The sequence below is a fragment of the Astyanax mexicanus genome, chromosome 12, assembly GCF_023375975.1.
Source record: "Astyanax mexicanus isolate ESR-SI-001 chromosome 12, AstMex3_surface, whole genome shotgun sequence".
Lineage (NCBI taxonomy): Eukaryota > Metazoa > Chordata > Actinopteri > Characiformes > Acestrorhamphidae > Astyanax > Astyanax mexicanus.
This window is the reverse complement of record NC_064419.1, coordinates 12,395,271-12,411,945: the sequence shown is the minus strand read 5'-3', so window position 1 is coordinate 12,411,945 and position 16,675 is coordinate 12,395,271. Positions and strand designations below refer to the sequence as shown.

General features: G+C 38.1%; 1 protein-coding gene across 1 annotated transcript; it reads right to left on the bottom strand.

The window, feature by feature from the left end:
- Positions 1 to 1,840: 1,840 nt before the first annotated feature.
- Positions 1,841 to 16,046, bottom strand: LOC103046313 (receptor-type tyrosine-protein phosphatase V). The gene is made up of 11 exons (XM_007237030.4): positions 15,943 to 16,046; positions 14,572 to 14,681; positions 12,483 to 12,582; positions 11,256 to 11,346; positions 10,858 to 10,934; positions 9,231 to 9,365; positions 7,899 to 8,021; positions 7,646 to 7,806; positions 5,094 to 5,229; positions 3,756 to 3,820; positions 1,841 to 2,336 (listed from the first exon to the last, which is right to left on the bottom strand). Exons 2-11 carry the CDS (start codon positions 14,577 to 14,579, stop codon positions 2,060 to 2,062), a joined length of 1,173 nt encoding a protein of 390 aa, XP_007237092.3. The 5' UTR covers positions 14,580 to 14,681; positions 15,943 to 16,046; the 3' UTR covers positions 1,841 to 2,059.
- Positions 16,047 to 16,675: the final 629 nt, after the last annotated feature.

Below are 16,675 nucleotides of genomic sequence, written 5' to 3'. Positions count from 1 at the left end.
GGGTTTACTATGTATACATCTGCGCTGCATGTCCAAACACTGTGTTTGAAAGAATAGCGTTTCAGTGTTAAAGCACAGATATACGCGCTGGAACACAGAAACTTCTCCCTATATTTACTTTTTTCGTATATGTATATTTACTAACACGCCAGAAAGCTCTGTTTGTTTTAAATATCAGGACCCACAGAATTCTACCAGTGAAGTGAGGAGCTACTTTGAGTTTGTTAATGGTTTAAAAATAAGGATTTCTTTGCATGAGCAGTCATATGCCCCTATCACTAGTATTGTGGCCTGTAGGGAGCAGCGGCTAAAAGCTTTATATTTCAAAATGCTGGGGGAGAACGGAGGTGGACTATTCGCTAAAAGTTTGTACTTATTATGTTTCACTACACGTCTATTTTACATTGGATTTCTCTACTAAACCTTCTCACACAGTTTTGGCTGATTATGCAAACTGTGCGGTAGGGTGGGGGGGTTTAAAGTACATCAAATAGCATCCCACATATTTTCTGGGATCTGGAATAGGTCTAGCGAACCGTCTGGCCATGGATTAGCATTTGTATTTTTAAAGAACGCTTTATTATGTGGACGAGCATTGTCCTGTTTGAATAGCGCACCAGAGTGTGCATCCATTGTAGGTTGTAGGTCTTGTGTAATGTAAAGTTATGCTGTCAAAATGGCCGTAATGAAGACCAAAGTTGATCTCAATTCAGAAGTGTTTTTTTTTTTTAGGGTTCGGTACACCTTTCCTTTAACAGAATGTTGCAGAAACTTCCATCAAGAAATGCAGAGTGTTAAAGGAATGCTTGACTCCACTATAAACTATGTGGAATTAGGCCATGGAATGTTTCCTATACGCTCCACTGCAGAGAAATGAGGAAAAGATTTATGTACGACTTGCACCTCCTCTTACTGTGACCCAACCAACTGGTTACTTGAGGAATACTAACACCTGCCAAAGTCATGCATACTCTGGAGGAGCTAAGATATCTGACACTAGCCCTGTCACAATTATTACATCATAGAGTTATTGCACAATATATTGACACAACTTTTGCTGGCCTGGCAAGTTGAGCCTATTTATATGAATCAACTGCTGCTATAAAGCAGCTGCTATGAATGTATGTTTTATTTATTTAGGATGTTAAAACATTTTCATATTCCAATTACAGTGTCTGAATATTCTTAAAACTTCATTGCTCTTTAAAAAGTTGTAATTACATTATAATGCTGTTATATTTTCACAATATCAGAGGAGAAATAGGGTCATAAACTGATGGTGTCAATTATTGCAATTAATTTACAATTATTTTATATGACCAATGTACTGCATTTAATTTGAGTGGTGGGCATAAAGAAAACACCTATAGAGAGAGGACTCTGTTGTAGGCACATTCAGTAACTGTACCAACGTGTAGCAAAAGTATATTTCAAAATATATATATATTTTTTTTATAAAATGTATTTAAATAACATTCTAATTTTAAATTACAACAAATGTAACAATGTTCAAATACTGTACACAGCAGCATCTTGGAATGTACAACTCACTGAACCTCAAGGTGGATGAGCTACAACAGTCTGTTCTGTCAAACCTGCAATGGAGACTGACTGGAGATGATAACACATCTAGCCTAGTCAAATTAATTTCAACTAAAGTGCACTGTGGTAGGGTCATATAGCAATATCAACAGCATGAATCAATGGACCAAACCTGCCTTGTGTCCAGACTTCAGTAAAAGTAAAAGTGCTTTTTTTTTTAAAGTGAGGAGTAGAAGTTGAAGTGTTTTTAAAGGCTTAGCACCAGCTAATATAAAAATGTCAAACACATTGTAACAAATATTGTAAAAAGTTTTTACTTTAAAAAATATTTCAAAATCACAAACTCAAATCACAATATTTAAACTTCATTTTAAATTAAATTGGAAATACCTTTAGTTATATTTTTAAAGTATTCACAATGTAATATAAAAAAACAAGAATATTACAAGAAAATACAAAATCCCAGTTTTTATAGAACAAGTCTGTTATGATTATGTTGGTGCTGTGTCTGATGGGGCTAGAGCTGATTGTGTGCAGTGTCCTGAGGTGTGTGTTGTGAAGACGTGGGCAGGATCCTCTGCAGGAGCTTAGAGGGGCTGAATGTCTGCAGGGTGGTCTGTATGGCCCGCCATCCTCTACGCTGAGGTGGGTTTCTGTGCGGTGCTTGATCGGATGAGCGTTTCGATTCGGGCTGGTGGGTGGTGGGGGGTCTGCTTTGGCTCCTCCGTTCCCTTTTGGACTGTCTGGTTCTTTGGGACTGTGATGTGCGGGGTGGGAGATGTGCATTCTGGGTACTGTAGGTAGAAAACAAGATCCATTACTTAATATTAGAAATGATGGAAGTGTGAAGAATCTCCTTTAAACTGGTAAAGAACCTTTACCTCAAGTGACGGTTCTTTAGACCTTAAAAAGATTATTCACTGTAGGTGTTCTGAATCAGATACAGCAGTGCTGCTGGAGTTTTTAAACACCTCAGTATCACTGCTGGACTGGGAATGGTCCACCATCCAAAAATACTGTAACTGGACTGTGGTCACTGATGATGGACTAGAGTTTGACCAACACTGTAAACTGTGCTGCAACAAATTCAGAGCCTCTGACTTTACTTTATCTAGGAGGTTGAGCAGCTGTAGGTAGGAGAGTCTAATAGAGACAGTGCATCATTATTTATCTTTCATAGATCATAGCAAGCATGATCCTGATACTTGTTCTCTGCCATGACTTCTGGTATGTCAGAATTTGATTTGATAAGTTTTTCTTATCATCATTAATACGGTGTACTTACTGTTCACAAAATTAATTACACCTGAAATATCAAATGAAACATTAGGATGTTTACCATTATTACTGTGGTGCGCAGTTCTTCTTCAGATGTTCACCGACGTGTGTTTCAGAACTTTCAAATCGGACAGTTCTTGCGCCTGACACTCTGGCTGAAACTCCACCCTCTTATTAGGTCTGCCTAACAACAGAGCGATCTATATTCTGATTTGCTCAACGAGAGTACATTATAACATGCAGCCGATGGATTGGCAAGCGTAAGAAATACCATGTGTGGCATGTGAGCGTGTGAAAACGCTGAGGTGCGTGTGTCACACGCTCAAAGCGTGAGACTTGAGAACACTGTACCCAACAATCTATTTTCACTCCCTCTGCCTGTGTCTTTTAAATGAATTTCCTCTGCTGAGAAACGTTGAACATGTCGAGGTAGCTGCGCCGTTAAAATAGCAATCCACCAAAGTCAGAGCTCACCTGGCTCTTAAAGGTAATGGCAAGTGACACACTGATTGGTTTGTTTCGCATTATGCCCAAAACACATGCATGATTAATTTAGAGAATTAGTTCATGGCTTTTGCCAGTTTAGAGCCTCTCAAGGGGTATTTTTTCCATCGTTACAATAGCAAAGACACACTGACACACCCTAAATCAAGCTGCAAGGTGTGCGGTTGCCAACACGCATATAGATAAGGCTAAAATAGGGCCCTTAATGTCTAAATATGTAGGTTCTAGGTTATACTAGATCTATGACTAACTACCAATTATTATGTCAGTAACTACTCTAAATGTATATTTTACTCTCCATTTTTGGGTTTTTATTCAAATGTATCACCCTAAAGGACCTCAGACCTCCAAGTAAAGACTTGGCTATTCAGAAATATGTAGTAGTGCTCTTGTAAGAATAATTTAATTCTGTTAGAAAGAGCTAGTCTCACCTTGGTTTAAACACATCCCCACCCAGCCAGTGAAAAAGACACTGATGCACAAGTATGTACTGCTCCTGAAAACACACACACACAGGAATATATGTTATATATATATATTTAAGGACACACAGCATTTACAGGGATGTAATATATTCCATGTACAAAGGTTTTTGAACACCTCTAGTAAGAAAAGCATTTACAGTTACTTTAAGTTGCACACATAGCTGACACAGATAGCAAAGGACTCTCTAGATCAGTTAACCTTGAGCAGCTATTTTAATGCCAGGTGTTTCAATATCCTGACTTCACTAGCATGAAATCAAATCCTCATATTAATGCTCCAAAATCTATCTTACTGGTCAGTAGTGTTGAAAGTAAAGTTTTCTATTGGCAGTACACTTCTACAATAATTAGACAGCGAAACTGTGCATGTGTACATTTGCACATATATGTCAGCAATGGATTTGACTTAAAGTAGCTGAATGCATTCGTTAGAGAAGGGGTCCACATTTAAAACATTTGATGGACATATACACACAGTTCCCCAGACAGTGATTAAATCAAGTCATACACTTTTAAATTGAAAATCTCCATTCAAAATGGTGGAATAATATCCTATAGGACAGTAGTTCACAAACTTTGGTTCAGGTACCACTGGGGGTACTCTAAGCATCCCAAGCTGTTAATTAAATCTACTAACTAGATGACCTATATAAATCTGTATTTTTCCTAACATTATATTAGTTAGTGTTTAGTGTTTTACTGTTAGAATCTGTATATAAGCTACACTTCAGTTCTTCACTCTCAGAACTACAGTTTTATCATTATTAACATCAGTTTCACTGGTCCTACAGTAAAACCCTGTGGAACCACAAGATCTGATCTATTAATCAACAGTCACTAACATTTCACTACAGTTTCTGCACTACAGTTAATAGATAAATAAGATAGTGAACACTGTAGTTCACTGCTCGGCTCTCTTGTTGTTTATTTCTCTGTGTAAATCCTGATTCTGAGATTATCAGTAGGATAAAATACTGTATTAACCAGAAACAATAATCAATCAAACATCTTATCATAATACTAACTTACAGACTGTAAAAGAGCGGGAAAACTCCACACAACAGAAGAGCGAAGAACAAATGGAGAAACATATGAGGATATGTATGTGTCTGTGTGGATTACACGTGTAGTTTACTGTAAATAAATATGTGTGTGGTACATATGTTTATGTAAAATGGATTGTAGGTGGAACTTGGAGGTTTAGTTTGGTCATTGGTGGTACGTGGTCTGCAAAGTACAAATTCAGCACTGTGAGTGTGAGTGAATTGAGGTAAGAAGTCTCACCAAGTTTTGCACCATTAATACTCTGCGTTTACGCAGATCCTCGACCGCCAGGCGTACATCAGGAGGAATTCCCCGCACACAGAGCTGCATCAGCCAGAGTAACGCCACGAACGAACCAGAGCGACCTACTCCTGCACTGTTTACATTTACACACACACACACACACACACACATATATAGAAGAAGAATGTTATCAGTAAGATCAGTAAGATTTCTTAGTATTTACTAGTGTACTTAGTAATCAGTGCATTTACATTAGCTCAAATGAATCAGACCAAGGATTAAAAAAAAAAAACAGAAGAGAACAAAGAGGTTTATATGGATTATATAGGAAGAGTTGTCTAGTTTTTTTCAGTCTTAGATGCACCTGTGTTTCTTGCTGCTAAAATACAATATGCCAGAAAATGACCTGAACATACATATTTTCCAGACCACTGCGCCCATCAATGTAGATATATTCAGAAGCAACGTTGCTATGTAAACGACACAGGCAGAAGGCCTAAAAATAGACTGTTGATTGGGTGTAAGATAGCAATGAACATCGCAAAGTGCCTTGCGCAGGGTGTATGATAGGGCCCACAATGTCCAAATATGGATCCTGATGTAAGTTATACTAGATCTACATCTAATACTGAGTATTTAAGGTTTTGTATAAAAGGAAGAGGGGGTCTACTTTGTTTTATTGGGTTTAATTAGTAGGGGTCGGCCAAAGTATCGATATTGTGATACATCGTATTGTTTTCTTTTGCATACAATATCGATATGTGGCGTCAAATATTGATATTTTTACTTGAAACTCCCTAAGACTCACCCCCCAATTTGACATAATGAAGTTGCTGCTTCATAACTCCCTCCACATTGTGGTGCTATAATCAAAAGAAAAGGGTAAACCTACTGTGAAACTGACACCAAAAAACATGATTTCCAGTATTTCTGGCTTATTTATGAGTATTTTATCCTTTTCATTAGTTCAGATGCTGTAAAGTATCATAGAGAATTGTTTTGTGATATTTGTGATATCGCTGTTATTGTGTTTAATGTATTGTTATAATATAGTTGTGTAAGATGCTCTGTGATTTACACCCCTATTAATTAGCATCAGTGTTGGGCACGTTACTTTGAAAAAGTAGTTAGTTATAGTCACTAGTTACTTCTCCAAAAAAGTAACTGAGTTACTCCACTACAAAAGTAACTAGTTACCAGTAAAATAACTATTGCGTTACTTTTGCATACCTGTCAAGTTTAGAATTTAAAAATAAGGGGAATTTTCCGCCGCCCGCTTTGAGCCGTACCACCAGCCCAACTGAGGTTCAGTATCCCTTACAATTTAAGACAGGTTGACAAGAAATCAAAAATAACCACCTGTGAACCACTTACAAACTACAATTAGATGATCAGAATCTAATAGGCCTACCTTTGTTGACATTGAAATGTTCATTCCTACAAATGGAATTCTTATAATACAGCCTAAATGAAAAAACTTTTCTAGATATTAAGCCTTTTATAATACAAAGGAACAAATTATAAAAAAACAAATATCCATAAATATCAGTTCTAAGGGGCCTACACAATTAATAATCTTTATTTAATATTCCTCTAGCAGGCAACAAAAACAGCTCGGGCGGTGGTGGTATGATGTGTCTTATACACTGCTGGATTTACATAATGATTGAGTTATGATACACAGTGGGCTAAGGGATTTTAACAGTTAAACTCAGTAAAGGATTGTTTATTAGCTGATCGGTTGGATCCGGTGGAAAACACACAATTTAGAGGCAGTGAGCAGAGTTCAGAAATTGCTTCAAACTACCAACATAAAGTATTGTACTAAATTCTGGCTATCCTTTACATCCAGATTCTAGCAAACTAGTTAGCCAAATGAATTTTCATATATTATAGCTTACAGTAAGTCCTGCTATCCTAAATTAGTAAATACAAATAATTAGTTACTGGCTGATCAGATACATCATCTGCAGAAACAGCTCCAGAAACAATGTAATCACAGTTTACATGGTTAGCTCCGTTGCCTTTCTTTTAGAAAAATCGCTGTATATCCAGATCTGTTATATCGTCAGCTGCTCCGACTAACTGCCTGAACTGCCTGAGCTCTGCAAAACCAGCAAGCTGATTGGCTGTTTCTACTAAAAGGCGGGTCTTTCTCTTTGAACTGGCACCATGATTGGCATTAAGAGATTTAATAATCTCTCATTAATATGCTCATAAATACTAATACGGGAGTATGTCGGGAAAGAGGGGTAAAATGCGGTAGTTTCCAGACCGAAACGGGAGACTTGACAGGTATGCTTTTGTAAAAAAAAAAAAAAAACAAAACTTGAGCGGCTAAAATAACGTGAAGTAAGGGGTGTCGGAAATGGTAACGGCGTTATAGTGACAGTCAGAGTAATTAGTTAGATTCCTCGTTACTGAAAAAGTAACAGCGTTAGTAATGCTGTTTATTTTAACGCTGTTACTCCCATCACTGATTAGCATATTATTACATTTGGGACGAGCAAAGTTAGATTTTTTACAGATCAGTCAGTGAATGTTCATACCTGCAGTGCACCACCGCTGGTCGAAGGCGGGGGGCGTTGTCCAGGTATTTCCTGACATGCTCAGTGAAGGCACACAGAGAGATGGGGTCATCAGGAACACCCTGATCAGGCCAGCCTGGATACAGGTAATGTATAACCCGCCGCTCTGTAGCACAGCCATGCTAAACACACACAGATAATGTAAATGATGTAGACTCATGAAAAACCTCTGAAAAAGCTTTTATTGCACTGAGAGTTATTATCTGTAGCTCACCTGTCGCAGGTGGAGGGTGGTGATGTAGTACTCGCGTCCACGCTGACAGGATATTGTGGTGACCTGAACTGCACCGTAACAGCCTGTGCCTCTCTCAGGGGGCCAGTACTGATTACACATAATCTGGACACACACACACACACACACACCAATACATATGCTTAAAATAGAATTCTGTTGATTACTAAATTGTGAACAATGTTACAGGATGCAGGATGCAATTAGTCTCATACAGGTACAAACAGGCCTTTAGGGAAAAAAATGAACTTAGATCTGAAAAAAGTCATTTTAGTTTTGTAAACAAATGTAAATATATTGTAAAAAAATATGTTAAAAAATATTTTAAAAATGTATAACTATTTATAACTATTAAAAGAATATGTCTTTTCTTTAGAGAAATTACAGATGAAGTCAGAGAGCGGTGAGTACTGTTTCCTACAGCTTCAAAAAACTTTTGGAAACTGGAGAAAACTGGTACAGGAAGACGTCTGGCTGACCCACATGGCAACAGCCTCAGTTTCAGTAGTAAAGAAAGAATTAGAGGTCTGACAGGTGAAGTGCAGCAATAAAGTCATTGGTACGATGAGAAAATAAAAAAATACTATTTTGGAGATACTATTTCACCTGACCACAACACTCCAAAGACTCTAAAGATAACTGGGTAACGTACGGTTACAATACTGGGTTACGATCATTCTAACAATTTGTGGTCAGAGACATAAATTGTTTTTATTTCCTGTAAAGTCCAGATAAAAGCAATCAAACAAGTTAACATGAGTAATATTTTAGTCAATCACAGCTTGCAGTACTACAGAGTGTGTTCTATTGCACTTTAAATGTGAAAACCTTAGTTCACTTCTGCTGGGAGTACCACTTTATTTTTTTAATATGTTTTTAATATGTGGGCACCGAGTGATCCAGCGGTCTAATGCGCTGCCGCTATGAGCAGGAGGTCGCAGGTTCTAACCCCCGCTCATGCAGATTTGCCATCAGCTGCCGGTGCTTAGAGGGAGCAAAAGTGCCTTTGCTCTTTCTGGGGTGGGTAGATGGCGCTCTCTCCCCACATCACTTAAGGTGGCGCTGGGTGGCACGAGGCGTCTGTGAGCGGATGAATCAGAACCTAGCCGCTGTGCTTTCCTCCGAGCGCGCTAGCTGCTCAGGAAATGATTCATCAGCAGCAGCTCGAAAAAAGGGGTGATTGACTTCACACGTGTCGGAGGAGGCGTGTGCTCGTCCTCATCCATGCTATGTAGTCATGTACATATATTGTATTAATTATGAGTCAATAATGATTATGTTATTGTGACAGACCTATGTGGTGGTGCACTGTACCTTGCCACGCTCTCTCAGTGCCGTCACCATAACAATTACTTGGACGTTTTGCTCCCAAACCATCCTCCAGAAATCAGCCATGGTTGATCGTAAAGGGGCCTGGGTACAGATGAAGTCCTGTTCAGAGCAGCCACCCTTCACACACACACACACAGTACAGAAATAACAGAGTGAAATACAGTAAAATGACACAGTGAAAAAAAATCTTAATCATTACATGGTTTTATCTGAATTAGTTTTATTATTATATTGTTAATATATAGTTAATTACTCACATATACCATAGCGTATTACTTATTTTAACTATTCTAACTGAATTACTGACAAACGATGTATATAACTGAACACAACACTGACTAATAGTAGAAATGACATAATATTAGTAATGATGGGGTTTACTTATAATATTAACATTGCTACCAGTTCTATCATTTGTTGGTACAATTATGTGATGGGCTTTATTCAAAATGAATTTTTACACCTGCTTTTAAACCACAATAATTTATTGTCCCGACGGACAGTTCTGGTGGAAACAGGAGAGTTGAGGTGCACATTGAATTCTGCCGTGATTTGTTCAGCCGTGGCCAGGTTTTTTGGATACAAGACGTGCACCAACAATTTGTCCTCTTTTGAACTCTGGTATGTCACCAATAATGTTGTGTGCATTGTGTGCAATATTTTGAGAAAAACTGTGCTCTTCCCCTGCTAATTGAACCTTCACACTCTGCTCTTACTGGTGCAATGTGCAATTAATGAAGATTGATCACCAGGCTGCTCCAATTTAGCCGTGAAACCTCCTACACTAAAATGACAGGTGTTTCAGTTTCATTTTCCAACCCTTGTATAAATTTAAACTGCGCCTTATTAGCAGTTTTGCAAAAATAAATGGACTTTATTTAATAGCTGGGTCGGATCGAGACCAGATCACATTCTCACCACAAGTGAACCGCTCCAGAGTTTGTTTGGAACCGGACCAAGACCAACCCCTTTAGCAGGTCTCGGTTCTTTTGATCCGCACTCGAGTTTTCACACCTGCTCAATCGAACCGCACTAAAGTTACAAACGGACCAGAGTTTGTTTTAACCAGATCAAATAGTGGTTTTCTTGGACTGATGTTCATAGTTAAGTTTTCTTAGTCTAGTTTAGTCTTGTTTTGTGTAACCCTACAAGTGTTTGCTTTCTGTTTTGGTTTTCTCTTGCTTGTTTAAATACATCTTAATACCTGCATTTATGTTCACCCTATCTCTCATCATCTGTGACACTGGTGTTCCATACAATACTTTTGTACCCCTGTACCGCACTGATTTAGCTGACTCCACCCCTAACTCAACTTTAAAAATGTTGGGTACTCTGGGAGTCTCACTGCAGTAATTTATGGATTGGTTATTGATTTTGATTATACGAGTTAGGAGTGCTGGTAAAAATAATAATGTTTTGGAGGAAACTGAGTCGATGACTAATACCAGCATTATTGGTCCCCTAAGGACACTGATTGCTATGCTATGTTATTACCTCAAGGACTCTATTACCTCAGAGTCTCTATTACCTCTATTACTATTACTTAAAGACAACAGAACTGATGGGCTGATTTATGAACATTGCTTATGAACTTCCTCGCTGTACTCACGGGCACAAAGCTGGCGTTGATATAGTCTGAGTGTGGCTGAGACTCCAGCAGAGAGAGCTTAACCCTGCAGTGATCATCTGCAAGACAACAAATCACAGACAGGTCAGAGTCAGAGTCAGGTGGTACACTGCATATGTGGGTTAGTTTTAAATGTTGACACTGAAATTGTATTCACTGGCTATTGGATAAAGGATCAGCAGCACACTGTAGTTTAATTATAGTAAATCACTTCTAACATCCAGTCCTACAGAGCACTATAAGATTCAGGTCCCTATGCTGTGCTGATAGTATTACGTTTATTTCTCTCAGTTCACTAGTTCTTTTTAATGAAAAACATTACTTAAGGTTGTGTAGACCTTCCTCTCTTTAACCAAGCTACTGACATGAAGGAAACTCACAGGGTAAGATGAAGGGGTATCTGTTTTTATCTTTGTTGGCATCCAGCTCTCCAGCTCTACATGGGTAACCTTGCCCAGTGTCATCCATTTCCTAAAACACACACACCCACACACACACACACACAGGTACAGTACCAGTCAGAAGTTTGGACACACCTTAAATTTTGTGTTTTTTCAGTCAGTTTTATTAGGTAGAGTCACCTGAAATTCAGGCTTTCAGTTAACAGCTGTGCTGAACTCATCAAGAGTTAAATACTTGAATTTCTTGTTTGTTAATGTTAGTTTGAGAGCATCAGTTGTAAAGTTGTGAATTGGTAAAGTTGGTATACCGTGAATAGCTCTATTTAAGAAATGTTCTAATCTGAAAAGGAAGAATATCAAGAATTTTAAAGGTATCCATAAGTGCAGTAACTGCAAAGACCATCAAAAACGTTATATTGATGAAACTGGCACTCATCCGGGCCACCCCTGGAAATTAAGAGCAAGAGTTTCTTCTGTTGCACAGAACAAGTTCATCAGAGTTACCAGCTTCCGAAATCACAAGTTAACATAGAGCCACCTAAATGCTTCACAGAGTATTTTGGTTTGTTTAACACTTAAGTTACTACATGATTCTATATGTGTTCCTTCATTGTCTGAATCACTTTACTCTTCATTTACAATGTAAGAAAAAACAACATTGAAACATTGAATAAGATGGTGTGTACAAACTTTTGACTTATACTATATATACCTACACAGACTGATGTAGATGTATAACTTCTAAAAAATGTAATAAAAACATGTATGAATAAGGTCTTTCCAAAAAACACAGCAAATTGTTTAAAGAGAAATCAGTTAACATTTTGACAAATATTTACTGATATCAGTGAGAATAGTGACAGTTCAATTCCAGTGTTTGCTGGCAACACTAGCCTAACATGAAAAAATATTATAACATATTGTGTGTTTGCTGACCAACTGCATCTGGATTCAGTAAAAGATTGTGTTAAATTTGAAACTTGAAAACATAATTCACAAAACAATGTCTCACAGATGAAAATAAAACATTTTAATGAATATCAATGTCTAAATTATATGCTTTCATAATGTATTTCAGCCATGGCACAATCTGCAACACCACACAACGTTCAGAGATGAATCTGATATTTATAGATATATATTGGATATTTATTATGCAATGTGTGAATCAGCGAGGGTTTGTTAGAGGGGGAAAAAGACTCTTACCTCAAATTCCCTTCGATATCCTGCATTGTCGTTGTCTGCGAGAGACTGACAATGTGCATGGAACTTTTGCAGAATGTCTGCTCTGGAATATGTCCTTATCCTACAAATCACAATCAAGCAGTAAAACAGTTACTGTACATATATTTATTTATGTTTCTCTGTGTACATTTTTACTAAGATTTATTTATTCCTGAATCTGTATTTTCTACTTTTGTGCAGGTCATATTATTGAAACATTACTAAATATCCAGACCTCAACATCGCTGAAAGTCCAGACCCTTAACATCACTAAACGTTCGGATCTCAACATCACTGAATGTCCGGATCTTAACATCACTGAATGTCCGGATCTTAACATCACTGAATGTCCGGATCTTAACATCACTGAATGTCCGGATCTTAACATCACTAAATATCCAGATCTCAACATCACTGAATATCCAGACCTCAACATCACTGCATGTCCAGATCTCAACATCACTGCATGTCCAGATCTCAACATCACTGCATGTCCAGATCTCAACATCACTGCATGTCCAGATCTCAACATCACTGAATATCCAGACCTCAACATCACTGAATGTCCGGATCTCAACATCACTGCATGTCCGAATCTTAACATCACTGCATGTCCGGATCTCAACATCACTGGATGTCCGGATCTCAACATAATTTAAGTAATGTTCTAATCCGAAAAAAAAAAGAATATCAAGAACTTTAAAAGTATCCATAACTCAACATCACTGAATGTATCAGCATCACTGGATGTCCAGACCTCAACATCACTGGATGTCGTTCTCACCAGATGATCACTCAATCTCTGCACGAATATCACAGTGTCTCTCAGACATATCCGCATGGATGAAGGAACATCACCTCCAACTAAACCTCTCAAAGACTGAACTTCTGGTCATACCAGCAAAACCTTCTATTCAACACAACTTTGCCATAACCATCGACTCTCTCTCTCTCTCACCGACAAAGGTTGCTAGGAACCTGGGTGTCATGGTTGATGACCAGCTTCTCTTCACGCACCATGTGGCCTCAGTTGCTCGATCCTGCCGCTTTGCGCTTTACAACATCGGAAAAATTCGACCGTTTCTGACGCAACAGGCCACCCAACTCCTGGTACAAGCTGTGGTAATCTCACGCCTCGACTACTGCAATGCCGTACTAACTGGCCTCCCGGCCTGTGTAGTAAAACCACTACAGATGATTCAGAATGCAGCAGCATGTTTGGTCTTCAACCAGCCAAAACGGGCACATGTCACTCCGCTGCTCATTGAGCTCCACTGGCTACCGGTTGCTGCTCGCATCAAATTCAAAGCTCTTACAATCGCCTACAAGGGGATGACAGTACAGGCTCCTTCCTACCTGCACTCGCTCCTGAAGGCTTACGCTACCTCCCGGCCGCTGCGCTCCTCCAATGAACGTCGCCTCGCTTTGCCAAACACTCACACAAAGCAATCCAGACTGTTCTCATACAGAGTTCCCCAATGGTGGAACAAACTACCTTCCACTACCAGATCAGGAGAATCTCTCGCTATCTTTAAGAAACTCCTGAAGACAGAGCTCTTCAAAGAGCACTTACTCTCCTAACACCTCTAACAAACTAACTAATTCTAACCTCATCTCCTTCTTCCTCTTCTCTACTCCTCTATCCCATTATTTCCCTCTGACCTCCTTAAGGCCCTATCTATAGATGCTTTTTTGTTAACTTCTATTATTTTTGTACTTAACCTCTTCTATTATTTGCACTTCAATATTGTAAGTCGCTTTGGACAAAAACGTCTGCCAAATGTAATGTAATGTAATGTCCGAATCTCAACATCACTGGATTTTAGGATCTTAACATGACTGGATGTCCGGTCTCAACATCACTGAATGTCCGGATCTCAACATCACTGGATGTCCGGATCTCAACATTACCGAATGTCCGGATCTCAACATCACCGAATGTCAGGATCTCAACATCACTTGATGTCCAGATCTCAACATCACTATATATCCAGTCCTCAACATCACTGAATGCATAGACCTCAACTTGATGAAAATCCTCCACATTTGCAAGAAACACACCGTGTCCTACCTCATCATAGGGTCTCTTCTGTTTCACTCCTGCCAGTCTGCACTCTCAGTGTTTAGCCCACTCTTCCTAGAGGTTCTGGATGGGTGCAGCCACAGGATTCTTATCTCCACCTGACACAATGAAGGTGGTCATTGTAGGACAACAGTAAAAAAAGTGCCATGAGTTCCTATTTCTCTTCAACAAAAGCGAAACTTTCAGTGAATGTCGAATAAATTAGCCCCAAAAGCCAAATTAGATAAAAGAGAATGAAATCTAGTATATATCATATGATATATATTTTACTGGTAGAAGTGTTTAGTAATAAAATACACTAATAAACTTAAATATTACTTTTATGAGACATTTAATATTAGAATATTGAAACAACTATATCTGTGAAGACAAGATCAACTTTTTAAAGTTTGAATGCAGTTAGTTCCTTATTTTGATTTATGCTTTTTAAAAGTATGCTTAAGGTTCTGTGCAAAACAGTGTTATTCAAAACAATGATAAATTAAGAATGATTTTTCTCTGTGATGGAACTTCTATTGTATACAATATAGTTCTTTTTGTGAAGTGAGAAACCCTTTTTGCTTAGATGTTGTTTTTAATTTCATTATTTTCTGCTGGCTCAGCATGTGGATAGTTTCTCTGTAGCTCTCATGTTTGTAGCACTTTGTTTTTAAGACCACAAATATCACAACATGAGTATCTATCAAAATTCCACATTCTTGGCCATAAATCTAATAAGGTTTAAAAAGTCTGTTATTTTTTCTCTTTTAAATAGAGCCACATATGTAATCCAATAGATAAGGATTTGAACTCAAGTTGTTTTGGTAGCTCCTTTTTTTCCCTGAAATTATTTTGATTTGGGCCTGATCCCAACAAGCTTTAACATTTAACAATTACTTTAAACTTTTTTTTTAACTGAGTTTACCTAACAGTTTCAATGAAGAAAATAAACACTAGTGTAGCTCTAAATTCCACACTCCACAGCTTGAAAAGAGGAAACATGCCATTAGCTGTTTGTGTGTTTACATTTGTGTGGGAGAGAGAGCATAAACTTCAGCATAAATACAAGGCAATCTACTTTCTAAACTCAACAGTAAGCATTGCTGTGTTATATATATATATATATATATATATATATATATATATATATATATATATATATACTGTTATATATATTGCACAGAAAAAAGGTGTTAAAGTTTCCAGATTAGCTGTATACGTTAACGTGTTAATGTTGACAGCCCTTGTTTTTATACCATGACAGTTTTTTCCCAATAATTTGATCAATCACAATCACAATATATTGCCTTCTTTATTGGCTTTTCATTTAAGGTGGACCCAACTACTTAACCTTAAACTTAAACTTAAACCATTACTTACCTCATTCTTCATGTATAAATGTGCTCGTGTTCAGCAGTGCAGATAGAGATATGTGAATGTTAAAGAATGTGTGTGTGTGTGGTTGTAGTTGTAGAAGTGGTGTAAAGCAGAGAGGATTTCCAATACCGGTTTATCCAGTTTGACCAACCAATGAAGTACAGTGTGACACATCGCCCTGTTCTCTCTCTCTCTCTCTCTCTCTCTCTCTCTCTCTCTCTCTCTCTCTCTCTCTCTCTCTCTCTCTCTCTCTCTCTCTCTCTCTCAGTAAGGGTAGGTGAGGAACCTGCCTGATAATTATCTCCAGACTCATAGTTTTGTGGTTGTAACACTACACCAATCACAGGCAAATAGTTGTGTTTACAGTTAACCACAGTTTATCGAAGTTTAGTAACCTCCATTGAGAGATTTAGCTCTCAGATGACTCTCATACAGTAATTAGCTTTTTAGAGTTATGGATAATTATTATCACCTCCCAAAAGTTTTGCATTTATACACCACCCTCTGCCTGAGGACATCTAGAAGAATCATTAAGAACCCAACCCACCCAAGCACTGCATGTTCTCACAGCTGCAGAACAGAAGGAGTTTCAGAACAATGAAAACCAGAACCAGGTTTTAAACAGCTTCTTTCATCAAGCCGTCAGGCTGCTGAACAAGAACCAGTAGGGCAGTGTTGTCCTAAAATAGGGCTGGACAATAATTCCATCTCCCTTCTACGTTTATTATATGGTTTG

Excerpts from the sequence above, each read along its gene's own strand:
- LOC103046313 (XM_007237030.4), bottom strand. Across the intron at positions 10,935-11,255 it reads ATACCCCTTCATCTTACCCT|ATGATCACTGCAGGGTTAAG; the intron begins GTGAGTTTCCTT and ends GTTGTCTTGCAG. Across the intron at positions 5,230-7,645 it reads CCAGCGGTGGTGCACTGCAG|TGCAGGAGTAGGTCGCTCTG; the intron begins GTATGAACATTC and ends AAATGTAAACAG.